The 27,255-nt window shown below is 44.4% G+C and overlaps 1 protein-coding gene across 1 annotated transcript in view; it reads left to right on the top strand.

Annotated features, from left to right (window-relative positions):
- DPYS (dihydropyrimidinase) overlaps positions 1-27,255 on the top strand; it is a 57,673-nt gene that overhangs the window by 26,525 nt on the left and 3,893 nt on the right. The window contains exons 8-9 of the mRNA XM_005879306.2: positions 3,377-3,523; positions 24,153-24,360. Of these exons, the coding sequence (XP_005879368.2) occupies positions 3,377-3,523; positions 24,153-24,360 (355 nt within the window). The remainder of the gene's footprint in view (positions 1-3,376; positions 3,524-24,152; positions 24,361-27,255) is intronic.

Genomic DNA, 27,255 nt, shown 5'->3' with positions numbered 1-27,255 from the left:
ACAATTTTAGGTTTACAGAAAAGCTGCAAAGATAGTACAGAGTTCCCATATATTATACACTCAGTTTCCATTATTATCTTACGTTACTGGGTGCATTACAATTAATGAGCCGATGCTGATATGTTATTATTAACTAGAGTCCATACTTGATTGAAATCTCTTTAGTTTTTGCCTAACATCCCCTTTCCAGTTGTGGCTCCCCTCCAGGTAGTCGTCATAGCTCCTTAGGCTCCTATGGCCTTGGACACTTTCTCTGACTTTCTTTGTCTTTGATGATCCTGGCAGTTTTGGGGAGGACTGGGCAGGTATTTTGAAGAATGTTCCTCTGTTGTGATTTTTCTGATGTCTCCTTTTTCTCATTTTCAGCCTTGGGTTATGGGTTATAGGAGGAAGACCACATAAGTAAAGCACTATTTTCACCACATCCTTCCGACGGCGCATGCTATCAACATGACTTTCCACTGTTGATGCTGACCTAGATCTGCTGGCTGGGGTGGGGTTAGTCAGGCTTCCGCACTGTATAGTTGCTCATTTCTTCCCCTTTCCATAATATTGTACCTTTTAGAAGGAAGTCACTGTGCACAGTCCACAGTAAAGGAGTGGTGAATTAATTCTATATCCCCAGGGTCTGGCCCGGTTCAGCCCAGAGTAAAAGTACCGTAAATGTTGAATGGGTGAGTGAGAAGGATATATAGCCTTCCACACTGCATGAAAGAATGATGTGATAAAGAAATGGCAGCCAGGCCAGCATGCTTTAGTGGTTGAGCTTCGGCCTATGAAGCAAGAGGTTTCGGTTTGATTCCCGGTCAGGGTACATGCCTGGGTGCTTGTGAGCTCGATCCCCAGTAGGGTGCGTGCAAGAGGCAGCCCATCAATGATTCTCTCTCATCAATGATGTTTCATCTCTCTCTCTGTCCCTCTCCCTTTCTCTCTGAAATAAATATGTATATGTGTATGTAAAGAAATGGCAGAAATTCTATTATATGCTTGATAGTTGCTAAGGGCGTAAATCTTTACTATTCTCACCATAAAAAAAGAAATGGTAATTATGTGACTTGATGAAAGTGGTAATTATTTTGTAATAGGTAAGTGTATCAAATCAACACGTTGTGCACCTTAAACTCACACAATGTTATGTCACTCATATCTCAGTAAAACTGAAGGAAAATAAAGAAATGGCATAAAGGAAAATTGGGAAGGTTTTATTCAACAACAATTATGGTGAGAAGACAAGTAAGAAATAGAGCATTTTCTCACCTCATGCTTTTAATTTGTCGCAAGTCATCAATAACTGATGTTGAAAGAATGAATGAATGAAGAGGAATATAGGTTGGATGGTTTTCCAAGGAGAGGAGGGAGAACTGCCACCCTGGATGTACTTTCCTTGTGTCCGCTTCACTTTTGAGGTCGGGGAACAATCACCTCGTTAAGCAGTTCTAATAAGGAAGAAATTGAAGTGAAAAGAGAGTTGGCTTCCCATGTTCCTTCATTCACACGATCTCTCAGGACTGGGGCACCACTGTGAGCCAGGCATGAGGGTCAAGGTTGTCTAAGAGCCAGGCTCTGCCCTTACAAAGTTGGCCATCTAGAGCAGCGGTTCTCAACCTATGGGTCGCAACCCCTTTGGCGGTCGAACGACCCTTTCACAGGGGTTGCCTAAGACCATCCTGCATATCAGATATTTACATTACGATTCATAACAGTAGCAACATTACAGTTATGAAGTAGCAACGAAAATAATTTTATGGTTGGGTCACAACATGAGGAACTGTATTTAAAGGGCCAGAAGGTTGAGAACCACTGATCTAGAGAGAGAGAGAGAAGATGAGCTATGAAGCCAAAAGCTCTCAGTCTAAGGAATGTGTTCAAAATATCACATGAGAGGCAGAAACAAGATGCCATTGATGTTCAAAGAAGAAAGATCATTCTTTTATCAGCGCCGTCCTGGGCATAGGACCACATTGGCGAGAAGAGTAAATGAGATGTCTGGCCCCGAGAATCAAGACTAAACATGTGCGAGAGATAAAACAAGGCACTGAGGGAAAGATCTGGGGGCAAGCAGTGAAGGCTGGGGATTAAGTGAGAGAGAACAGGTTCAGGCCACGGAAGGGCGTGGGAAGGTGAGGAGGTCATGGCTGCCTGTCTTGTATTAATTTTGTTCATTAACATTTTAAACAGCACTCATCTAGTGCAGAAGCACTGTTTAATCACATGAATAAATGGACATGTCAATATTTATGGGATATTTTTTCTTGCAAGATATTCCCGTTTATTTTACCTATCTGATTTTTTAAAATTTATTTTTCTTGATTTCGAAGAAGAAGGGAGAGGGAGAGAAAGATTGACACATCAATGACAAGAGAGAATTATTGATCGGCTGCCTCCTGCACGCCCCGCACTGGGAATCAAGCCCACAACCCAGGCATGTGCCCTGGCTGGGAACCAAACTGTGACCTTCTGGTTCCTAGGTTGACACTCAACCCCTGAGTCACACCGACTGGGCTTGCCTGCCTGATTTTAATATTAGCTTAAGGCTGGTTCTGTGAAAGGTTTTTGTCTGACCACACCATTAGAGGTGGGCTAAAATTTTTCCTTTGAAAATTTCCTGCAAGGTTCTAGCAAAAACAATTACCCGGCTGACTAGTTAGTATCTCAAATGCGAGCAACACGCATTTCACCCAAGATCCTGAAGGGGGCGCCCATAGCCCACACTGAGCTCGGGGCCCCAACCAGGCCATTAGAGCTGCTGGTTATGTAAGCACCAGCCAGCCCCTGGAGAATGGATGCACTTGCTAATGATTTTGGGCTTTGTGGTACATAGATGTTTTCATTTTTTTAAAATTCTCATTACTTATTAATGGCACCTAGAAATATGTATGCTTAAACTACCATCTGCAGCCTTAAAAATGGACCGCACTGAAGTTACCGAGGCAGATCAGGGAGGGGAAAAAGCAGTGCAGCCGCGATCTTTTTATTTTAAACCCCTGAGAAGATGGATGATCCCAGGGGGAGAACCCTGACATGCGGTGATGGATGGTCAGAGGGAACAGGGAGTGGGAGTCTGTCGCGAAGGGTTGGACTTCCCGATGAAAGATTACCTGCGACGTTCCTAGCCTGGAAAAAGTTCCTGCAAAAATCAACGGCAACAGCTCTTCTGTGTCATTGCACAATCAAAACAAACTGCCCTCCGTGCGCGGGGAGCACTCACCCTTCGCAGAAGTACAAAGAGTCCACTGTGTTGGGCGTGACGGCTCATTGAACCAGTGTCCACAGCTCGTGCGCGACAGAGGCACGTGTCCTAGCGCATCGCTACTTGGGTCAAAGCTTCACATTTAAGGACACGTTCCCTAACTAAGCGTTTGGCCCATTTTTGTAGGACCTCTTGGTACTTGCAGTCAAGGGGAAGAAATCAAGAGTACGATTTCCATGCAGTGTCAAGACAGCATCTGGTGGTGCCATGTGTTCAAGACCCAGGCTGGTCAGGTTGGCCAACTTGTCAACATCTCATTGGAGAGGATGGCCTGTGAGTTACTTGCAAGCCCATAGCCGCAGCCGCAGTAACTCATGTGCTGGCCATTTCAGACTATCCTGTGAGCTTCCGCGCTTCGGGATTGATTAAAGAGCACTTAGTTACTATGGCAACTGTCCCTGTTCCGTATTTATGAGCTCCAGGATAGCTCACAGAATCTCAAGCACACAAACACGCCGCTAACACGCTGTGTGCACTGGAACATTTAATGAAGACTTTTAGCTACACGGTATTCTGCAGAGCAAGCATGTTTTGCTCCCTGTTCTTTTCGTTTATTTTTTTCAAACTCAATTACAGCCGGCTTTGGCTTTGCACGCACCATTCTTGAAGGCACTGTGCCGTCTCTCCTGCTTAATTTCCTTGCTTTTCCCATACAAGATAGAAATACACGCGTTGAACTCGATATTCAGTGAAGGGTCATGGCTTGCAGCTTTTGCAATGCCTCTCTGGGTTACAGAATAGGTCCTGTGTGTGCAAGAAAGCAGGGGAGGAATGGCTATTTCATCCTTGGGGCGTGGGGATCGTGGGATGTGGGGACACATAAGGAGGAAGGTGCCCTTTGATAAGTAGTGGTGATTGCGGCTTACTATTGTAGGGATAGTATCCGTGCTACGAGGCATTTTCCCCTGAAGTTGCACATGGTGCTTCACTTGCCTAATTGGCACACATCATCTTCCTCCTCCTCAAAAGCAGCATCTGCACACACATGCCAGCACACACTCACACACATGCACATAAATGCAACAACTGTCTCAGCTTATCAGAATTGGTCAGCAAGAAGACTCTGCGTGCTCTCGCTCTCTCTCTCTCATTATTATTTTTAATTGATTTCAGAGAGGAAGGGAGAGGGAGAAAGAGATATAAACATCAATGATGAGAGACAATCATGGATCGGCTGCCTCCTGCACAGCCCACACAGGACTGGCCCACAACCTAGGCATGTGCCCTGACTGGGAATCAAACCATGACCTCCTGATACATACATAGGTCGATGCTCAACCACTGAGACACACCAGCCGGGCAGTAAGACTCTACTCTCAATGCCTGTTTCTAAGAGTGTTTATAACTAACTCACTAACTCCCCCCCGCCGCCCAGACCCCAAACCCACACGATCGCAGGGCACAGGCCTCATGCCAGATGCATGGGTGGCATGAAGACAGTCTATGTGCCGTGACCTTCCACTGTGTGGTGTTGCACACATTCATGGAGGCAACGTCGCACCAGGTTAGCGTTTCCAGGTTGTGCTTTTGCACAGCCGTGGGGGCACCCATCATGTATGCTGGCCATCGCAGCTTTACACAGGCATTATGACCATTTCCTGGCAGATGATAGCTAAGTGTTTTGAGGAATACATGCCTTTTGCTAATCCACCCAAAACCCAGCCCGCCATCTTAGCTCCTGGGGGCAGGAGCAGGACCAGGGTGTGAAGAGAAAGGCTTTGGGGTTCAGTTCCTTCTCTGCCACGTGCTCACTGGGTGTGACCTTGGGGATGTTATTTCCTTTTCCTGAATTTCAGTTTCCTCATTTGTAGAACCGGGATGATGGTGGTGATATTGATTTCACAGCATTGTTGTGAATGTTTAAGGTGGTGTACATAGAGTGCTTGGTATAAGAACAGAAATGGAAACAAAGGAACTAAAATGCTTGGTACATAATTACTGTTCAGCAGTGCTTGGCATGCAGTAGGTGCTCCATTAGTGATATGAGGTGCTCAGTTAGTGCTAGTAAGTGGTCACTGTGTCAGATAAGTGGGAGCTGTTAGTAGCTGTAGTTATCATTGTGATTTAAAAATCCTTGCAATAATGACTTCATTCAGACATGACCAAAGGGTACTAGGATATTTCACATAAAGGAAGCTCCATCTCTTATGTTTCTTGCACCTTCCGATTTTTACCAAGAATGACTAAAGTGGAGAAGCGTGGAGGGGTTCTTTTGGGTAAGATCATCTGATTAAACTACAACTCTTCAGTGCCTCCAGCACTGACTCCTTTGAAAAATGTATTTGCAGTGAAACTGTTCCAACAAAGCACCTAAACTTCCTTTTGTAACCTTCAGCGTCTTCATCATTTGCTTTTAAGAAGTTTGGGGCCGTGCATGAAAAAAAGCTAGCCTTGCTGATTACCTGCAGGTAAAAATGTAACCTCTGTGTATGCCAGGTTGTTTATTTAAACATGTTCTGATGCAACGGAACCTTTTCAGTGAACTAGAAGTGGTTTCCAGGGGCTTCACGAATAATGGCTGCATCATTTTTGTTTTTCAAATCATGAAGGAAAGCACCTCAGGAGCAGATCGCAGGAACCCATCCTGTCGTTGGGCATGTGCCTTTGCCAGAGGAAGCAGAGTCTATTTTAAGCATTAGGACTTGGGTGGGGGGGGTGGTTGTGCAAAAGGCATGGTTTTTCTACCTTGGCACCTGCTGTATTTCCCCTACCTGACATACATGTTTTTCTGGTTCTGGCATTTGCCTGTCTTATTTACAGCTGTATTCCTAGGTTCCCAAACAGTGTCAGCTACATATAGGAGCGCAATAATTTTTATTTTTTGTGAATAAACCAGATATGAACAGTCTTGGGCCAGTAAGCAAATAGGCGATTTAAAAGGCTTTGTTTATCTGCTCTTGGAACTGGTTCCAGATCCAGGGTTTACAGTTTTCCCCCTTTGAATTAAAAAAAAAAAAAAAAGAATTCTGGGCACTTCTGCCTTCTCCTTCCCCCAAGCAGTGCTTGACAAAGATGCATTCCGGAGTCAGCGGCCAGGAGGCCAGCAGACCTGCCCATGAGTGTGGTTGAAGCCAGGTTGCATCCTTTCGTGGTCAGATAACTCTGTTGATTGCCTCAGACTCACACTTAATTATCATAAAGCCAGGGGCCCTTGGGTCTGTAGGAAGCAGAAGACGGAATGGAAATGAATCAAAGGAAATGGAATATCAGTACCTGGAAAGAATCCTAGGGTCTTTATAGCCTTGAAGCCCAGCAAAGAGCCGTGGCTTCCCACACGGCCTGTGGGGGGGCCAGTGAAAATGCACCCTTCCCTTCAGAAGAGGATCACAGTGAAGAGAGTGATTCAGGGAAGTGGCCCACATAAAGCACCAAAACACTTAATTTAAGCCTTTTTTTTTTTTTAAGAGCAGTGGTTCTCCAAGTCTGGTCCAGGAACCAGCAGCCTCTGGAAATGTATTAGAAACGCAAATTCTCAGGCGCTACCCCCGACTGCCGCTTAGGACACCCTGGGGGTGGAGCCCATCAACCTGATCAACAAATGCAGAGCCCTGGCCGCTGTGGCTCAGTTGGTTGGCATCCTGTGCACCAAAAGGTGGTGGGTTTGATTCCTGGTCAGGGCACATACCCAGGTGCAAGTTCAATCCCCAGTCGGGCACGCACGGGAGGCAACTGATGGATATTTCTCTCTCCCTCCCTTCTCTCTCTCTCTAAAAATCAGTAAACATATCCTCAGGTGAGGATTGGAAAAAAAGAATATAGAACATATAACGGGGTTGGGCTAAAGGAGGTTTATCGTTGTGAATACACAAAACACAGTTTACTCTTGTTTTATGACTTATTAATTACTGGAGGCCCGATGCACGAAATTCGTGCAAGGGGCTTGGCCCTCGAAGCCCCAGCTTCGTCCGAAAGGTCGTCCGGAAGGACGTCCAGAAGGTTGTTTGGCTGTCAGGTCTAATTAGCATATTACGCTTTTATTAGTATAGATTGTATTATTTTCCATACGAACAACTGCAAACCTCCATTTGTCCTGCCTTATACTCATGTGGAGTGATGAGCTGGAGATGCTGGGGGAGCTCCTGTGAGTTCAAGGCCGTGCTTCCTCGCTGTGCCGCCGGTGGCAGACTGCACCTCTGTCTGCGGTGACAAGTGTGCGCTTGGCCGGCGTGTGGCATGGGTCCCTGCACATCGGCCCGCGCTCCCGGAAGTCCCTCCCACCGCATGCTGCTGGCAGGGGGATTCTGTGGACACGAGGGCAGTGGCAGCTTTTTAAAAGGTCTCTGGGCCTGCGGAACACTCCGCCCTCCCCAGGAGAGGCCTGTGCAGCCCGGAGCCTTGGGCAGGAGAGTCAGGGTCCATTAGGTTTATTTTGCAGCTGCAGTGGGAGTCCCATTAAACCTATTGCCTCATGTCCTTTGTCTAAGTTGGTTTCTCATTGGCCAGGAGGCAAAAGGATCAATACTATTTTTTATGCCAACATGATGTCGCCTGAAGGAAATTTTCCATCGCTTCCCTGTGCCTGCCTTCAGGCCTGAAACCGGGGCTGCGTGCCATCTGGGCCGCGAGGAGGCTCCCCACATGTGCCATCTGCAGAGCCCACCAGGGTGCCCTTTGGGAGGGGTCATACCGCTCAGAGCTGAGCTTGGCATTCGTGCTGGGCTTTCGGCACGCGTGTTCCTGTCCATACTGAGTCTAATGGGGACAACTTGGTTTCATTTTTTTTCTTGCCTATGAAGCCTTTTACTCTATATCTTGGCTTTGTTTGTATTTGGAATGCTTTCTGCCTCTCCAGAATTTCTTATGGATGCTTTCTTTACATTTCTATTATAATATTTTCTTCCTGTCTCCCTCCACCCGCGCCCCCCCTGGCCCCACCCCCACTGTGATCTGCCTCTATTTCTCGCAGCAGAAGGGAAATGTTGAGACTTTGCTCCAAGTCCTCTTCTCATACCAGGCATTGAAGGAAAGCTACGTTGCTAGAGGCAGAATAATGAGAAGGCAATTTACCCACAAGGAAGAAAACATTGGAGCACTTACCTGTGCGGAAGAGTTGCTGAATTCCTCACAGGGTGGGGGAGAAACTGTATAAATCAGTTATCTATCAACGTATTTATTGCATGCTTGCTGTGTTTAAGAAATGCAAAAGAAATAGCGTTCCTGAGTGTTGCCGGGGACGTAAACATAAGGTGTAATATCTGCCATCAAACAGACTTTGTTCTGGTTGGACAGATGAGATATAAACATGGGAAAGGATAGTAACTCTTAGAAGAAAAAAATAATAACAGCTGAACATATCGCTGCAAGAGGTGGGGAGGGTCTTACGTGCTGTGGCCCAAACCATTGTCCTGAGTTGAGGTCATCAAACTTCAGAGAAGACTGGGTGGGACATGGGAAAGGACTTTGAACTGACTGAGTCTTGGGGGTGGCTCTGGATAATAGAAAGGGGACAGTAAATCCCCCCAGATGGAGAGATCAGGGCTACATTGGGAAAGTGGGAACGATACATCCAAGGGCAATCAAGAGACTGGGAAGGCAGGGGCTCAGGATGCCAGGCCTTGGAGATAACACAAGTCCCGGCCAGACGACCAAGAGCTTTGGGTGTTAGTGTAAGTGAAGAGGATCTGCTGTTAGACGGCATGAGCTAGTGAGCGTCTCTGCGTGAGGGTCTGAGTCGATGACATCTGTGCTTCCCCATCTTCACGGGGCACAATGATCTTATTCGTAGAGAACAGGGCAGTAAAGAGAAGGGATCTGGAGATGGGGAGGAGAATGTGGCGTCCACAACTTGTCCTGGTTTGCCCGAAACTCCCTTAGTCTCAGCAGTGCAAGTCCCCTGTCCAGACACATCCTTCCCTCTAAACCCAGCCTAGGCCTGCTTGTCACCTGGGAAGATGCTTTTGGTTAAGGGTGACTAGGCTACGGGCTGTCCACACCTGGTCGCCCTGGGGTCTGCATGTTTGGATCTTATATCTGGGATCATCAGTTGGGAAACTGGTTAAATGGTATTGTAGGCTGATCGGTATGCAGGATGGATTGGATCAGGGAGAATGATCTGGAGGCTTAAGGGGATAAGGGCGCTGGCAAGTTGATAGCATTAAAAAAAAATCTGATTTAGCAGATTTTTTTTTCTCTCCTGGCAAGAAAAACCCCTCCTTGACCACTTGGTGAGGGAGAGGAGTCAGGATCGACTTTAAATACAAGCATAAACTTTGGGAAGAGGGAGAGGGGAGGAGGGAACTGAGATAGTATCTGTATTCCTATCAACAATAAAAATATTTTTTTTAAAAAAGAAACTTTGTGTTTCACATACTCTCAACTGTAAACCTACTTTCGCCCCACCCCGTACATGTCTTTTTCTGCACATTTAGCTTGTAGTTGGCTTGCAAATGGGACACAACTGTAACTGCCATTTCAGTAAAAGGTCCCTTAGACATGACATCGAGCAGGGCTGTTAGAACATGTTGGACGTCTGACAGCCTGAGACAGTAGTTTCCAGGGAAGGCTCTCCATATAATTCCTTTGTGTTAGGCCTTTTGTGTAGGTTTCATAGTAATGAGTAACTTCTACAGTTTTTAGTTATTTTTTTTTTGACATTTTAAATCCAAATTTCTGATGCTTTCCATCGGGTGGATACTAAAAGGAATGGCTGTATCTAAGGTGTGTGCATTCCAGGGCTCTCTGCCTGTGTGGTCACCACCTCCTGGCTCCTTACCAGCTCTGCGTACAATCTTTTTCCCCCCCTTTGACTTTTGTTACTTTCGCAGGTAACACTGGTTACCTTTCAGCTACGAATTTCATATGTTTGAGCACTAAGGAAGTTGAATACCTTTTCATGTTTATTAATCATTGGGGGTTTTTCTTATACAGATATATCTGATTATTCCCTTTGTTCATTTTTTTTTTTGGTAACCTGATATTGTTTGTCTCTTTATTTAAATGGTCTGTCGTATTTCTTGCAAACTCCTCAAGGTGATTTTGAGGAATAATGCCATAGTTATCTGACACTGCTTTGCATAAACTGTAAGGCATTATATATATGCATATGCATGTGATTCCTATTGAAACATTGACTTTGCTCATATGTTCCAATCATGTTATAATGCAGAGGTCCTTGCAGATTCAGAAATAGGTCTGACTGGAGTGTGAGCTGAGTCCGGGTCGGGATGGGATTTTTGTCTGTTTTATTGGTGCCGCATCCTCAGTGTTTAGCACAGTGCATGAGCGAATGAGTATATGATAAACCCATAGGTGAGGAGGGATTTTCTCAGCGTTCCATCAAGGTGACTTCTTCAGTTCATGTTCCGGTCTGCCTCAAGCCAGCAGTGAACAGAGGTGTATATGGCTGGGAGGTCAGAGCTGTGAAATAATGGTCTTAATATCCTGAACTTAGGAATCTCATTTCTCAGAACCTAACTTTCTTCATGGAAATACTGTAAACCTAATTAGTCACTCTACCTCATTTATTTAAGTGATAAACTGGAGACAAGAAGAGTTGAATGACGCAAGCATGGCTCTCAGCAATATGATAAAAGACCCAAGTTGTTGTTTTGTTTTCACTATTCCAGTATTTTAACTGCTGAATATATGATAAACCTCCTGGTGCTCCGTGCGTCGTTGTTATTCTCTGACACCGAGGAGAATAAATTGTACACAAAGTATAAAAGAAACATGACAGTATGTCTTAAAATTGACTCATTGGTTGCCTCTTTTAGGGGAGAGGTTTTGCATAGAACTTTATACTGATAAGTATGATCTCCTGTAAAGACCTAAATTCAACTACCAACGGGTACTTGGCACCATCTTTTTTTTGAAAGTTTTTCTGTTCCGTTTTTGTCCCTAATTATCCTACCTTGCATTATGTTTTCCTGTTAAGGTGCCTTCGTATTTCTGGGAAAAGTTGATGTAAAATTTCATGTAAATGTGGCGTGTTCTGGGTGGATTACTTATAGTGGGAGGCAATATATAGTGGTTAACACTTAGTATTTGAGTCATGTAGTCTATTAATTATGATCTTAGGTGAGTTACTCAGCTTCCCTAGTCCTCAATGTCTTCATTTAAAACACCTATAAAATAGGTATTCTTTAAAAACCCTGCTTCCATAGAGTAGTGAGGAGAATTAAATAAAAATAATACAAAGAGATTTTAGTCTAGAGCTTGACATAAAAACATGCAGTAAATACCAGCTGCAACGGAATATTATTATTCGCTGTCATCATGTTGATCATAGATGACCTGACCATGACTTTCAGCCGCCGAACTGCTATTAGTAAATGTAAGAAAAGCAAGTGAAAATGGCAAAGGTGAACACTTTTGGGTAGCAAGCGATGAGGAGAGATCCCTGCAAGAAACTATCCTAGCAGTAACCCAGCTGGGATATGAACAGAGAAGTGGAACCACTTGGAGACAGATACGGATATGCATAGATATAGCTATCGATACTCATATATACACATACATAATTTGTGTTCATATATAAATGCACATGCATGTTTCTATATGTGTGTGATACACGCATGTGCATGTGTACACACACATGTGCATACATATAGACATTCACATACACACATATGATTCGACCTTCCCTGGTTGTAGGAGCTGGTTAAGCAGTTGTCTGCAAGGCTTGCTGTCTCTGCATCTGATGCTGGAGCCTTGAGTCCAGCAGGCGGGCCTTGGAGAGGGAAGATGGGGGTAAAGTGGGGAGAGCAAGGACAAGGTGGAACCACCAGCAGGAGCTAGAGCCCCGCAGAGAAGGAGGGAACCCGGGCTGGTTCTTGTCGCCTCTGCCCTTGGTATCTGCCTTGGTCATTGGGCCAAACAAACACCTGGCCCGGGAGGCAGAGCAGCGAAGGAGGGTCAGGGGAAGGCGGAGCAGGCGTGGCCAGGGTGCCTCGCACCAGGAGATGAGCCTGCAGATCAATTGAGCTGCCAGTGGGTTGCTACTTTCCTTCCACCCTCCAAGGAGTAGATGCCATTACCATGTGGGGATCCATTTTAAGGATGACAACACTGAGGTGCAGAGAGGTTAGTCATTTGCCCCAAATCCCACAGCTGAATAGGGCAGAGCTGGGGTTCAGAGCAGGCCGGGTTGACTCTATTGTCTAATCTCTTAAACCCTGCAAAGCTACAGCCTCCCAAAAGGGCAGGGAAGGAGGCAAGGGCCTGGGGGAGTCGGACTTGGTCTCTGGCGCCAGACCTCCTGGGTTTGTACTCTGGCCTCTCCACTGACTGACCGCGTCACCTGGGACAAGGTACTTCACCTTGGTTTGCCTCAATTTCCTCATCTGTCAAACGGGCATGATTCTAATTCCCATCGTCAAAGGTCGCTCTGCAGGGTCGGGGTCAGGCTGTGGAGACACACCTTCTTTGTCACAGTGCCCAGGGCACTGAGCCCCTGTTGGCAGTCATCGCCCCAGTTTGTGCCAGTCAGCAGGTTCCTGCCGCCGGCCTGTCTGCGGTGGTGGGCCCCTTGTCAGCTTGTCGGGCGCCCCTGGGCGCCGCTCCGTTCCCTGCCTCCGTGATGGATGCGTCTGCCCTAAGGCGGGCTGGCGGGGGGAGCGGAGTCAGTTTCCTGCAGCTTTTCAGCATCACCGCCTTGGATCCCGAGCCTCGCGCCTGCTCCGGCGGACAGAGGTGATGTCGCTGTGACTACATTAGCCCCGGCCACCACGGGCCTCCGTGACCCAGCAGTGCTTCCCTGAAGCAGGTGCCTCTGGGGTCTGGTCAAGTTGGGGCTCTCCAACTCCATGGCTAATTGGGACTCTGGGGCTGTGCTTCTCTAACTCTGTGAGAACCTCCCAAACGCTCTATTTTAGGAGGGTCCGCGCAGTGCACTGCGGCTGACATGGATGATGAGCTGTCACCGAGTTCTCGCCCAGACGGGAAGAAGATAATTGCTATTAAAATCCCAAGTCTGGGAACCTTTTTAATGCCTGAAGCACGCGGTGCGCTCAGCCTTTGAGCAGGGATGGTCACTGACGGCCGGGGGTGAAGGAAGGAGAATGGGACGGGCGTCAGCCTGCTCGGGTTTGATTTCTGACCTTGCCGTTCACTTCCTGGGCAACTTGACAAGTTACTCCATCTCTCTCCGTCTCCATTTCCTCATCGGTTAAACAGAGATGCTAACATGAATTGGTGAGCGATTACGTGAGTGGGATACTAGTACAGTAGATGCTTAATGGACAGTGGCCGCCGCTGGAATGTGCTGGGATGGTCACGGGTATCCCTCTGCCTCGTTACTTTTCGGTTACCTTCTTGTCCTCGTTTGCACCCATTTTATTGTTTCTTCGTTTTTCTTTACACCACCTCCTTTTTTTGTTGTTGTTAATCCTCACTCAAGGATATTTTCCCATTGATTTTTAGAGAGAGTGGAAGGGAGAGGGAGAGATAGAGCAAAACATCAATGTGAGACAGACACATCGACTAGTTGCCTCCCACCTGTGCCCCAACCAGAGCTGGGGATTGAGCCTGCAACCAAGGTACATGCCCTTGACCGGAATTGAACTTGGGACCCTGCAGTCCGTAGACTGATGCTCTATCCACTGAGCCAAAACGGCTAGGGCATCCTCCACCTTTTCTGTCTCTCTGTCTCTCCGGGTCTTTTGTTTTTTTCTTTTTGTGGCTCTTTCCTTGTAAGGTTCTAGGTCTCCCAGTCCTCCCAGAAACCTTGCTTTTGCCACACCAGGACACCGAGAGCAGGGTCAGCAAACTCCTTTTGTGAAGGGGCAGGTACATGTATGGGGCCTCATGGGCCATAGGGTCTCTGCTGCCACTATTCAACTCTGCCTCTGTACTGCAAAGGCAGCCACAGACAGTAATCAATGAATGCACATGCCTGTGTTCCAATAAAACTTTATTCCCCCAGGCAGGCTGCGGGCCAGATTTGACCTGTGAGTCATCGTTTTTCCAATGATTTAGAGTTTTGGGGATGACAGACTCTTCTCGTTGAACATCTAAAGTCCACTCCCCTGATGCACATCCTGGGTCTCCGGTTCCCAGCATGCACTGAGGGAGCCTCCCTTTGGTGCTCAGTGGCTCTTGTCCCACATTTTTCCACCGCACACTCTTTAGACAGTGGGTCAAGAATGACTGGCAAAGGTTGCTTTGTGAATCATAATGGAATAACGTTCAAGTGTAGAAACCCTAGAGAAATTCTATTTAGACACTTGGATCTTAAGTGACGCCATCCATTCAAAACTGATGGGTGGTGGTTGAGCAGTCGGCATTCGGTAAAGCTTGCCAGTCATGGTGGAAATCTATATGCTTGGTGTCAGTACTGTGCACTTTGCATAGTTATCGACTGACTGTCTCAGCCTCTTCTGAAAGAGCTTGCGCCCTGTGCTGTGGTTAAAACAAGTTGCTTTTCATCATTAAAGGGAAAAGCCTTTGTACTTCATAGACCCAAGTTCAAGATCTAGCTTTGCCATGTGTTAGATGTCTTAGGCATTTTAACCTCTTTCAGCCTCAGTTTCCTTACCCATAAAATAGGGATAATAAGAATATCGATATCATAGGCTTACTCCAAGGATTAAATGAGATGACACTTTTAATGCCAATTGCAGAGCAAGGCAGCCTGTACTTGTTGTTAGGGAGTTTGTTTTTTAAATATGATTTATCGATTTTCAGAGAGAGGAAAGGAGAGGGAGAGAAGGATGGAAACATCAATGATGAGAGAGAATCGTTGATTGGCTGCCTCCTGCACACCCCCCACTGGGGATTGAGTCGGCAATCTGGGCATGTGCCCTGACCAGGAATCGAACCATGACCTCCTGGTTGATAGATCGATGCTCAACCACTGAGCACATGGGCTGGGTTTTTATAAGAAAATGTTTTTGTCAATCTCGGAGTTTGTAAGAACCCTTTCAACTGTGACAGGAGTAGAATCACGCAACGTGAGGCTTGCTGGTCATCCCCTCAGGAAAGCTGGAGGCCAGCTTCTACTCTTAGGATTCCAGAGCTGGGAGTTCTGACTTTTGGCTGGTGTTGCGGCCCGTCTCTGGATGGCCCACAGTTCTGTAGTGGTCTGCATTCCTGGTTCTCTCCCCTGGCCACAGTCTTTGCTTCTCTCCTTCACTCACACACCCCACTCCCTGCTTGTCAAGAATTTATTTTCCAGTGTCAAACTGCATTTCACCTGCCAGCATTTCTGCTTACCGCCTCTTTTTATTCCCCTCAGTGGGGATGGAGGGAAAATAGGTCATGTTCTTTCAAAAAAAAGAAGAGGCAAGTTAAAAGTCCCCGGAGGGAAAATAGGTCATGTTCTTTCAAAAAAAAGAAGCAAGTTAAAAGTCCCTTAGATAGTTCTGATATCTAACTTTCTCTTTTTCCATCCCTTTAGTTGAGAACCCTACTGTCTTCCCTTCATATTCCAGTCATTCCTTTCTCTTCTTAAAATATGGCATCAAAACTGAACATAATAATAAGTACCTGGCCTCTCTGAATTCTCAGGGCAGTTCCCCACTGCATTCCTGTGCAGAAAACTGACATCTCTTTCTGCCCAAGTTGCACCCACAGATAGTCTGTCAAACAATGTCATCTTGCCAAGGGCAAGGCAGCTCCCAGGGAGGGGAACAATATAATTATTACAAGACCAAGTCCACACTCTAGTCCAGAAAGTGAATTCTCACTATAAAGTGAATTCTACCAACATGTCAGGCTAATCATTCGCCTTCTAAAAGCTAATAATCCTCCCTCACCGACAAGCACATATGTGTTTTATATTCATAGGACCTACATCCTGGTGACATGCTAGCTTTTGCTGATTCATAGTCAGTTCCTGCTCCTGCAAGACACTAAATTATTTTTAGTTCCCCACTTCCTGAAAACTAGTATATAGAACATGCAATATTTATGTGAAGTAGTAATTCAGAAACTTGCTAATAACTTAGTTTCGAAGAAACAAATCTCTCTCTATATATAAAAGGCTAATATGCAAAGTGTCCCCTTGGGAGTTCGACTGGGAGAATGGGAGTTCGATTGCTCGCTATAATGTGCACTGACCACCAGGGGATGGTGTGGAACATGGTGGGTGACCAGTGGTGGCGGGGTGTTGAGGGAGCAAGGAAAGGAGGAAGTGGGGAGGCGGGGAACCTGATTGGCCCTGACTGCCAGCCAGGCCTGGGGACCCTACCCGTGCATAAATTTCGTGCACCGGGCCTCTAGTCTAAAATAATAAAAGCATAATATGCTACTTAGACCAGACATCCTTCTAGACAACCTTCCGGATGAAGCTGGGGCTGTGAGGGAAGCCTGGGTCCCGGGTGCCAGAGAGAATCCGGTGCCAGCAGCTGGGGGAAGGAAGGTCTACTATTGCATGAATTTTGCACGAATTTTGTGCATCAGGTCTCTAGTATATATATAAAATGCCTTCCATTTGCTCAGTGCTGTGTGAGGCACAGGAGATGAAGATGGTGGTACCTACTTCCAAGGTTAACTTTCTAGTATTTAACCATGAGCTACACCACCACCCATGACCTATATGACACAGCTCCAAGGACAAAACAGCAGAGTTACCTGATCAGTTAATTTCTTGAAGTCAATGTTTGGGCAGCCTTTGTACGAACCTGCGTTAAATGTCTTGTCATACCCTGAGCACCAGTAGAGTTCCCACATTACTGTCTGATGTAGACTTACTGACATGGCTGAAGCAGTTCCCATTTTCTCTTCTGTGGGAGGAGGTGGGGGTAGAGTCTGAACAGAGGGCGGAAGATTGATGGGTGCAGTGAGTAGCAACTTTGCTTAGTAATGACAGTGTACTTGAAGTTGCACCATTTAGCATTTCCAGAGATGTGGCTGCTTTGCTCCCCATTTATATAACTTGTCACGTCCAAGAAATGACAAGAGGGATGGTTTGAAATAGACAGTTGGAGCACACGTCAAAAGAAATCTCTTCTCTTGTGATCACATTGAGAATGACCAATTTTGGTTTAAGGAATTTTTAATAACACCCTACATCCCTTACTGCTAAACAGAAAAACAGCCTAGGAAACACCAGGAAACATGGAACGAGCTGTCGTCTGTGTGTTTTCTGGTGGATGAAGAATGTTTCTATTGATTGAATGCTTCCCTGGTAGCTTCCTAGAGAGATTTCACGTGGCTATACTGTCTCGTGGTTAAGAGCCTAACCTCTATCTCCCCTGAGCAACGTGAACGTATTAGCTCTGAAACGTGGGGTGAGTCAGTAATTTTTTGGTGTCCCATCATCCTCATCTATCATAGGAATAATAATAGTACCCACCCCATAGGGCTGTTGGGAAGATTTAATGATTATTTTTCTTTTGTGTTGAACACAGGGTGTCTTATGACACAATGTAGAGAGATATGTTCTATTTTTAAAGATGCCACGAATCGGCCTGAATAATCCTGTTCACTTATTTTTGTTGTTCTCATGACAACCTGAGAAGAACCTAGCTGTGCTGTGGACAAATTGGCTGAGTTGGAGAAAATGTAACAAAATCCTTAAACACATCGTTTCCCTGGGGTCAGGAGGACCCCCGTTGCTCTCAGACATTCTCTTCCTGCCCACAATGTTCTCCCCGAGTGCGCATGGGCGGTGGCGCTGTCTCCTGCAGGCTTCGCTTCAGTGAGTTTTCTCATCTATAAGAGCACGCGGCTCTTTGATAGAAAGCTATTTGCAAAGGAACAGGATGTTTTTCCTGCAGCTGTGATGTGAGTGGTATCAAAGTGATGGACTCCCTTGGAAAATAGCTTCATGTTATCTACAGGGCCCCTGCTTCCCTGACAGCTTGAGCCTTGGACATGTGTGTAATTGGGACTCAGTGAGACAACCTTGACACCCTCTGCAGAGAGATGTGCCGTTAGATACAGGCTCACAGAGAGCTTGACAAAGAGCAGCGTTTCCCTGGGGCAGAGTGACCACTGAGGACACCCTTCCTGTGAATGTGCTAATGAAGAGCCAGTGGCCCAGAACTCCAGCCTCACTCACAGATGAGAAGGTTTTAATCACTCCTATCCTATCCCTCCTGTCATCACCAGGACAGGCCTAGCCATCCAATCACAATGTAGAGAGATAAGAGATATATATTGATTTCAGAGAGGAGGGAAGAGGAACAAAGAAAAAGTCAGTCAGAAAAAGCTCAGAACCATATGATTTCACTCATAAAACTGAAACTCATGAACACAAACCGCAGTGTGGTAGTTGCCAGAGGGAAGGGGGTGGGAGATGAAAGGGGTCCTAATATATGATGAAGGGAGAAGATTTGACTTGGAGGGGTGGGCACACAGTGCAATATACAGATCTTGTAACATAGAAACCCACACCTGAAATCTATATGATCATATTAACCAATGTCACCCAACACATTTAATTTAAAAGGAAAAAATAAATAAATTGCCTAATTTGTAAATTTAGAAAAAAAGAATTAGAAGATATTTTTTATAAATGTTACTCTCCTGAACTGACGTGCATAATGTTAAATTTGAAAACTGTTGGATAGTGAATCTCACAGCTCTTGGGTTTTGCTTACAAATGAAATCAGAGCATCACTCCACATTTGCATCTGTTCTGCAGACAGATTTGGTTGAAAATAGCTTTTAGGTTTTGGGGGGCGTTTTTTGAGTCAGACCTTTTGAACTCTGCTTCAGAGACATGCATGGGAGTTACTACTCTCCAAGGGCAAAGTCATTGTCAGTCAGGGTCTTTGACTACAAGTCATAGTAACCAACTGGCTCTCACTTAAGCAGAAACAGGCTCTATGAAGGCCCTGGGAATCTCACAGGCCAAAAGAGCCGTCAACACCCCAGAGGCCAGCATAGCCTGGGGCCGCCCACAGCAGGAGCTGCTCTGTGTTCAGGGATGTGCCCTTCCCATCACTTTTAATTTTTTTGGTCACTCTGCCGAAGATTCAAATTCCTGGGAAAAAGAACGCAATTGCCCATCTCTTGGTTAGGGAAGAACAGGGCACATGCCCAACAGTCTTGCCAGATCAACTCCAATGGGGGAGAGAAGTTTCTTAAAAATGAAAATGGGGGTGCTGACATCAGAGGAAGGGAGGATGAGTGCCAAGGGACAAAACTACAGTACTTATAAAAATATATTTAAAATAATAAAGTATAACATAGGGAATATAGTCAATAATAATGTAATAACTATGGTGCCAGATGGGTACTGACTAGATTATCAGGATGATCAGTTAGTAAACTATATGTCTAATCACTCGGGTGTACACCTGAAATTAATATAATATTGTATGGCAGCTGTCATTGAAAATTTTAAATAATTTAAACTAAAAAATAAAGAAATTTTAAGTCAATAATTATTTAAAAAAAAAAAAAAAACTACAGCACTTGCTACCCTGCAGGGTGGGATCCTGCATGTGGCTCATTTACAAGCTGGAATACAACTGCAAAAACCCATGACTCCTGCCCCCATTTACCTCCCCGTGTCACTGAACCTCCCAGCGATGATGATGTGTTAGTCCATTCACTGACCCTCCCTTTTTAGAGGGACCCTCTTGCTGCCTCCCAACCCCATCTCCCAGCGTTCACAGCATGGCCTGCTCCTCAGATGACACGAGGCCCATCAGCTCTGAGAAGAGGGAACGTTAGTCTGACTTTGGCCTTCACACCTGGACCTGTGCTGTATCAGAGGGAGCCCCTGAGAGCAACGTATGAAAAACTGGAGGATAGTTTGTTATTTTCCCATAAGGCTCTAAGAGGGAGTGGCCTGCTCCTGTGAGCTGTGACAGTGGCCCTCGTCCAACGCTGGTGCTTAATGCTCACCTCTGTCCAGGGCTTGACAGAGGAGCGAGGCTTGGAGGGCAGTTGGGCTCAGGCTTCATGCTGAGGAAAAACCTCAAAGTTATATGTTTGAGGTTATCACAAAAGGAGATTTTTCAAAAAGTTCCAGAGATACAGTGCAAGTATTAAAAGAAAAAGGTATATCAGGCAGGATTCTTAGTTACAACCAAGTGAAATCCATTCTAGGCAGTTTTTTTAATCTTTTTATGTCAGGGTTACAAATATATAAGCATTCTCAAAACGTGCAAGTGATCCTGACCTCTCTGAGGTTCATTCAATATCAAACTGAGTGATCTTTGGGCAGGCTCAGCTGTGTACTTATTAGCGCTGATAATCTTAGTGTTTCCAAGTATTGCTAGATACTGATGAACAGGTGTTTCCTGTAATTTGATAAGATGCAAATAAGAATGATAATGATAACAATTTTACCTTATTTACTAGAGGCCCAGTGCACAAAATTTGTGCACTAGGAGGGGGTCCCTCAGCTCGGCCTGCACCCTCTTACAGTCCAGGAGCCCTCAGGGGATGTCCGACTGATGGCTTAGGCCTGCTCCCCTATGCTACCCGCTCATCCTTAGCGCTACCGTGGAGGCGGGAGAGGCTCCCACCACTGCTGCTGTGCTCGCCAGCCGTGAGCCTGGCTTCTGGGAGCACACTGACCACCAGGGGGCAGCTCCTGCATTGAGCGTCTGCCCCCTGGTGGTCACTGTGCATCATAGCAACCGGTTGTTCTGCTGTTTGGTCGATTTGCATATTAGCCTTTTATTATATAGGATTACTAATGAACTTGTGCAGCTCACCAGAAATGTTAAGTACACAGCAGAACGTTGGGATTGGATACTTGCATCCCATTTAATTCTGGGCTCTATTTCCAAAATGCATTTGTGAGGCTGAGGACAGTAGAGGCAAGAAATAAAACTGACAGGAGGAAAAATAGTGTGATTCTTCTTTTGTTCATTTCATAAATATTTATTAAGCACCTATTGTGTGCTGGGGATAAAATAACTTGGCCTCTTTTACATTTATTCCAAAATGTAAAACAAGCATTCAGTATGCGGTTCATTAATTATTAATTTTTTTGAAGACTATAATATATTGAAGTTAAATTGGTTTCTTTGTAATTTCTCTCCATTTGCTTTCGTTTTACTATATACAGCATAGGGAGCAAATACAATCCTTCTCAACAATAAATGTTCAAATTTTTGGAGGTAATAATTTTTTTTCCAGCTTAGATTTGTCTTTTGGAGGCCAGTACCTAAGTTATTGCAAGGATTCTGCCAGGGGGGATACACTCCCCTTTGTTACACTGCAACGTGTAACCCAGTGTACAGCAACTAGAAGAGGGACGTAGCAAGAGATCATTACAGAAGATTCAGCTCATGATGACCCACAGAGCAAAGGTGCTCACTTTTGCTCTGCATCTTCAGGGTCGGCTTCTTGGATCAAAGGATTTTTCCTTTTCTTTTTCCTCTTCCAACTACCAAGATAGAATTGACACAAGACCAGGATTCTTGAGCAGAGTCATAGGAAAGGAAGAGAGGCAGACCTGACAATGAGTATTGCAGCTCTGGCCGGGAGGAAAAAGCTGGGGAGCGATGACACCCTGTCAGACACCTATGAATGTGAAATTAGAAGCCCCCCCCCCTTTTTTTTCCTGCTGGCGATAATGCCTGGAATTTACATGTTATGTTAATTTGACCTCATTTGCATAATGCCTTATTATAAAGAATTGCTTAGATGTTGCCTAATTATCTTCTTCCTCTTGCTTACTGGGAGGCTGAGAGTGCCAAGGGAATGAGTGACCTTTATTTGGCTGAGGCAGAAAAATCTGAGATGACTTTTTATTGTCACAGACCTTTGCTGTCATGTTTTTTTGCATATTTATTTTTCCCTGGTCCACAAAAACAATTTAGATTGTACAGTTCCTTTTGTATTTGTCCATGTGCATATGTATTTTCCTTGTAGATATAGTGTGCATACTTTCCATCACTTTTTCATTTGATGTTACACAATTGTTGCTTTCTTCGCTTCTCTAGCATATTCTTAATTCTAGCTGTTCATAGATGCCCAGTATTCCACTGAATAATCATTGGTAAATTGTCATGCTACGGCTCTTCAGTACTATACGCAGTATCATAATGACAATTTCTGTGTATAGAGCTTATTTCTCCTGTTAGATTATTTTCCTACGAGTGCCCGTAACTCAGCTTCCCATTAGGAAAAACCGGGTTTTATGATTTAGGGTTTTCACCTCTCATTCTTGCACATCAATAACTACTTTAGCATGAATTTTTATGCATCCTACTTTCTCTGTATGGCAGCCTTACGAATGTATCAGTCCAGACACGTTTATGTAACGTTCTACCACTCAAGCCCCAAGCTTCCTGCCATGACTGTCACTGTGACATGTAGGAAAGCAGCAGCCCAGACTATGGAAATACTATCACAGAGAGAGTGTAACGGTCAGAAAAAGGCACTTGAGCCTGAAGGTCTGAAGTTCCTCTATATTATGTCCTAGATTTTCTTTGAGTTTGCATCTTTCCTCACCAGCTCATAACTCATTCTATACTTAGTCATCTCATATATTTTATTCACTTTTCCTACTTTAGTGACATGTCTTACTATTTGAGCAGACCTTTCCTTCTTAGTGTTTAGATTATTGTTGTATTTGTATCTACCTCCTAGTCATTACTCATCTTTTAAACTTTTCTTTATATCTGCAAGTTGGTTCCTAAGTTCACTGAGAGCTCTTTTAGTCTCAGCATACACCAGCCATATGACCCACTGATTCCAGTCTGGAGTATTTAGAGAAGTGCTCGCACGAAACATAGACGGGAATGTTTATAAGAGCTTTATTCATAACCATCAAAAACTGGACACACCCACATGTCCTTCAGTAGGTGAATGGGTCCTCTGTGGTGCGTGACATAATGGAATATTACGCAGCAATGGAAAAGGAATGGCCTATTAACACACAACAACAACTTGGGTAAATCTGAAAATAGTTATGCTCAATGAAAAAAGTCGGTCTCAAAAAGTTTCCTACTCTAGGATTCCTTTTTTTGCAACATTCTTGAAAAGAGAAAGCTATGGAGATACAGAACAGATTTAAAAATTAATGTTAATTTTAAAAATATATCAAATAGCCCCGTTTTATCAAACTATGTGGTCATGTGTCTTTTGACAAGTTACTTAACCTCTCTAAATCTCAGTGTATTTACTTGTAAAGTGTAGAAAACACTCTTTATCTTGAAGTGGTGTTATAAGGATGAAATAAGATGTTACAAAGCATGTACCTGACATACAGGTGACTCCTTTTTTTCTTCCCCCTGGTGATGTTTCTCACTGGGAGCAGATTCATTTTGTTATTATCATCTCTGTGTGTTTTTTAAAATATGCTTTTATTGATTTTTTAGAGAGAGAGGAAGGGGGAGGGATAGAGAGATAGAAACATCTATCGATTGGCTGCCTCCTGCACACACCCTACTGGATATCTAGCCCACAGCCCAGGCATGTGCCCTGACCAGGAATCAAACTGTGACCTCCTGGCTCATAAGTGGACACTCAACCACTGGGCCAACACTGGTCAGGCCGTATTTTGTTATTTTTATCATCCTCAAATTTCCAGTTTTGCCTCAGACAAGGGAAAGAAATTCAAGATATAATTTTGCCTTGATAAATATCAAATTCAATTTGATAACTACCAATTAGCGAGTACCTCTGTGAAGGGGGGAGCAGGAATGGTATTTGGGGAAAGGTATTGCAGCAGTCTTACAGGCGTCTGGGTATTGGGTCAGTGTGTTCATCGGACTCATCAGTGTTGGAAATGTTTTATAATTAATACTTTGTTCTTTAAACACATAAATACTAATTTTAAAATTTAAACGTGAGAGCCAGCGCCTCTCCTCCACCCACTCTATCCTCATCAATCACCATAAAGAATGAGTTATTGGGTTTTTCACTCAGAAAATGTAATTACTTTGCAATGAAATGTTAATGCTATGTTCTATTCTTGAAGTCACTTGTTCCAGTGACAAAGCTCTGTCCTAATAGAGTTGCTAAATTTTCTTGTAAGTCATCCTTTTAATATTTTATATTCGCCAGATGAGCTGGTGATGAGCTGGGGCTTCTTTGTTTTTACAAACAGGACCATCTCAGCAAAAACCCACCATCAGGCTGTGAACTTCAACATCTTCGAGGGCATGGTGTGCCATGGGGTGCCCCTCGTGACCATTTCCAGGGGCAAAGTGGTATATGAAGCCGGGGTTTTCCGTGTCACAGCAGGAGACGGGAAGTATATTCCTCGCAAACCATTTGCTGAGTATGTTTACCAAAGGATCAAGCAGCGGGACCAGGTGAGTGTGCCTAAGTGACTGTTACCGGGGCGGGGCTGTCACCCGCTCCTGGATGTTGTCGGTGTTGTTGTCAATACACTCAATTGAATATATTCCTGGGACATCAGAACTGATAGGAAAGGTTCCAAACAAATACCAATTTTCCAAGGAAGCATCATTATGGGATGGTTGCATTTTCCCTTATGGATTGATGTCTATTCAGGGTTTCCTGATGGACCACGTTGGGTTTTCCCAGGCAAGTTCAGGACCTCTGGGGGCCTTTGGCAATTGGGTTAGTCAGGGCATTCTCAGAAGCAGACTCCCTATGAATAAAGGTCTGACTTTTTTTTATTAGGGAGGACACTTGTGAGAGAACACGGGAGGGAGTCAGGAAAGTCTGGGAGAGCCTCAGACTACAATTCAAGTTTGAATCCAGTGAGAGAACGAAGGAGAGTAAAAGGGGTACAAGCATCCTAGATGGCCACACAGACTAAGACAGACTGAGCAAGGTCTTTAGGCAGCGATTGAACCAAGTCTCCTGTCAATCAGCTGCATGGCATGATGTCATTGGCTTGGAAAAGCTGTGGGAGGCATGGCCTTCCTTCAAACAAGGGAATGGAGTTCAGAGTTTAGCAATGGCCCCTTGAAAAATTATGCTCCCTGTAGTTGAATGTCTGACCACCAGAGCAATGGTGGAGTTTTGGGGTCAGGTAGATCTACACTTTTTTAGGCTTGCTAGTGCATTATTGGTTTTGCAATAACAATAAGTAATAGTTAATCATTACTACTATATCTTGTTCTGAGCACTTGCTATCTGCCAGGCACTGTACTAGGTAGTTTATATTCATTATTTTACTTACTCTGTACAACAAACCATGAGTTGATATTAATATCCCCAACTTACATAGAGATCTGAGTCTCAGCAAGATTAAATATTATTCCCTGGGCAAAGCATTAAATAAACATATGAGCTGGGATTTGTGAGAGGGCCTTTCTTATTCCCACTGTATCATGAGATCTCTGTAAAGCCAGAGAAGAAAATTATTGTGAAACTCCAAACATGGGGGAAATTGATTGTTTTTTAAAATGTTGGTGTGGAAATAGTATCAAAAAAATGGGTGAAATGAGGCTTGGGCATTGTCTGAAGACATTTTTCTCTTCATTAGGCAAAGATAATTTTATATGCAGAAGAAAAATATCACATTAAGATTAAGAAAAAATAGTTGTTAGAAATTCTTGATTTTAAATTCACATGAGGGCATTACAGCTCTTGCTTTGGTTTTCATGTAAAATATTCAGATTTCCTTGTGAATGAGGATACACGTGTTTGAAGGCAAGCAGAACAGCGCATATCATTTTTCCTGTTCACCTGCTTTCTTCTGAAGAATATTAATCACTTACCATTCCAGACTACCAAAGCACAGACTCTAGTTCTCAACCTTCTGGCCCTTTAAATACAGTTCCTCATGTTGTGACCCAACCATAAAACTATTTTCGTTGCTACTTCATAACTGTAATGTTGCTACTGTTATGAATTGTAATGTAAATATCTGATGTGCAGGATGGGCTTAGGCCACCCCTGTGATAGGGTCGTTCAACCACCAAAGGGGTCGCGACCCACAGGTTGAGAACCGCTGCTCTAGTGTTTCCCAGCTCTAGAACTTGGCTGGTCTCCTGGCTAGAGTGTTAGTTCCTTGAGGGCAGCATCTTACTAGATGTACCAGTTAATAATGCGGATTCTTTTCAGTAGATGGCGCTACACATATGTTGATTTATATGCCATTTGATATGTATGCTATTTTGTTGTATTGACAACAAGCTTCAAAACTTCATATGTCAAATTTTCTGAAGGTGTTAACATCATAGATATTTTCATGCTTAAAAATTTCGAATTTCGTGCCAAAAAAAGGAGCATTTGCGGGAAGTTTTAATTCATTACTTTATTTTGAAGAAAAGTGCTGCTGAAAGTTATCGTATGCTTCAGGAAGCTTATGGTGAACATGTTCCATCTCAAGATACTTGTGAACACTGATTTAAACGCTTTAAAAGTGATGATTTCGATGTGAAAGACAAAGAGCGTCCAGGTCAACCGAAAAAGTTGGAAGACCAACAATTACAAGCTTTATTAGATGAAGATGCTTCTCAAATTCAAAAACAACCTGCAGAAAGATTAAACGTTGCTCAGCAAACAATTTCCAATCATTTACAAGCAATGGGAAAGATTTAAAAGGAAGGAAAATGGGAAGTGCTTTGTATCTGAGAAATCTCATGCATCTGGGAGAGGGGTTTTATTCCCTCCATTTCATAGATGAGTGAGTAGGCTGGGGGGGAGGGGGGAAGTCTGCCAGTTTCCTACAGCTAGTGAATGGCGAGGCTAGAATTCATACTTAGGTCTGTCTTGATCCAAAGCTCACATTGTTGATCCCTACAACATATTAGTTTGAGTGGTCATCAACTGAAAAAGAGACAAAAGGAAAACTGAAAAGTCATCAGTAAAATGTTGCTTCAGCAGTACGAAAGAAAGTCCTTTTTGCATGGAATTGTGACTGGCAATGAAAAGTGGATTTATTTTGAGAATCCCAAATGCACGAAATCATGGGTTGATCCAGGTCAACCATCGGCATCGACTGCAAGGCCAAATCTCTTTGGAAAGAAGACAATGCTCTGCTTTGGTGGGATCAGGAAGGTGTGGTGTATTATGAGCTTCTAAAACCTGGTGAAACCATTAATACTGATCGCTAACAATAACAAATAATCAATTTGAACCACGCTTTGATCATAACATGACCAGAATGGGCCAGAAGACACAGCAAAGTAATTTGCTTCATGATGATCCACCATCACACACTTCAAAACCAGTTAAAGACATGTTAAAAGATCTTGCCTGGGAAGTATTAACCCACCCTCTGTATTCAC

This window comes from Myotis brandtii, unplaced genomic scaffold (genome assembly GCF_000412655.1).
Source record: "Myotis brandtii unplaced genomic scaffold, ASM41265v1 scaffold59, whole genome shotgun sequence".
Lineage (NCBI taxonomy): Eukaryota > Metazoa > Chordata > Mammalia > Chiroptera > Vespertilionidae > Myotis > Myotis brandtii.
Note: the sequence above shows the minus strand (reverse complement) of the source record. Positions and strands in the feature narration are given on the sequence as shown.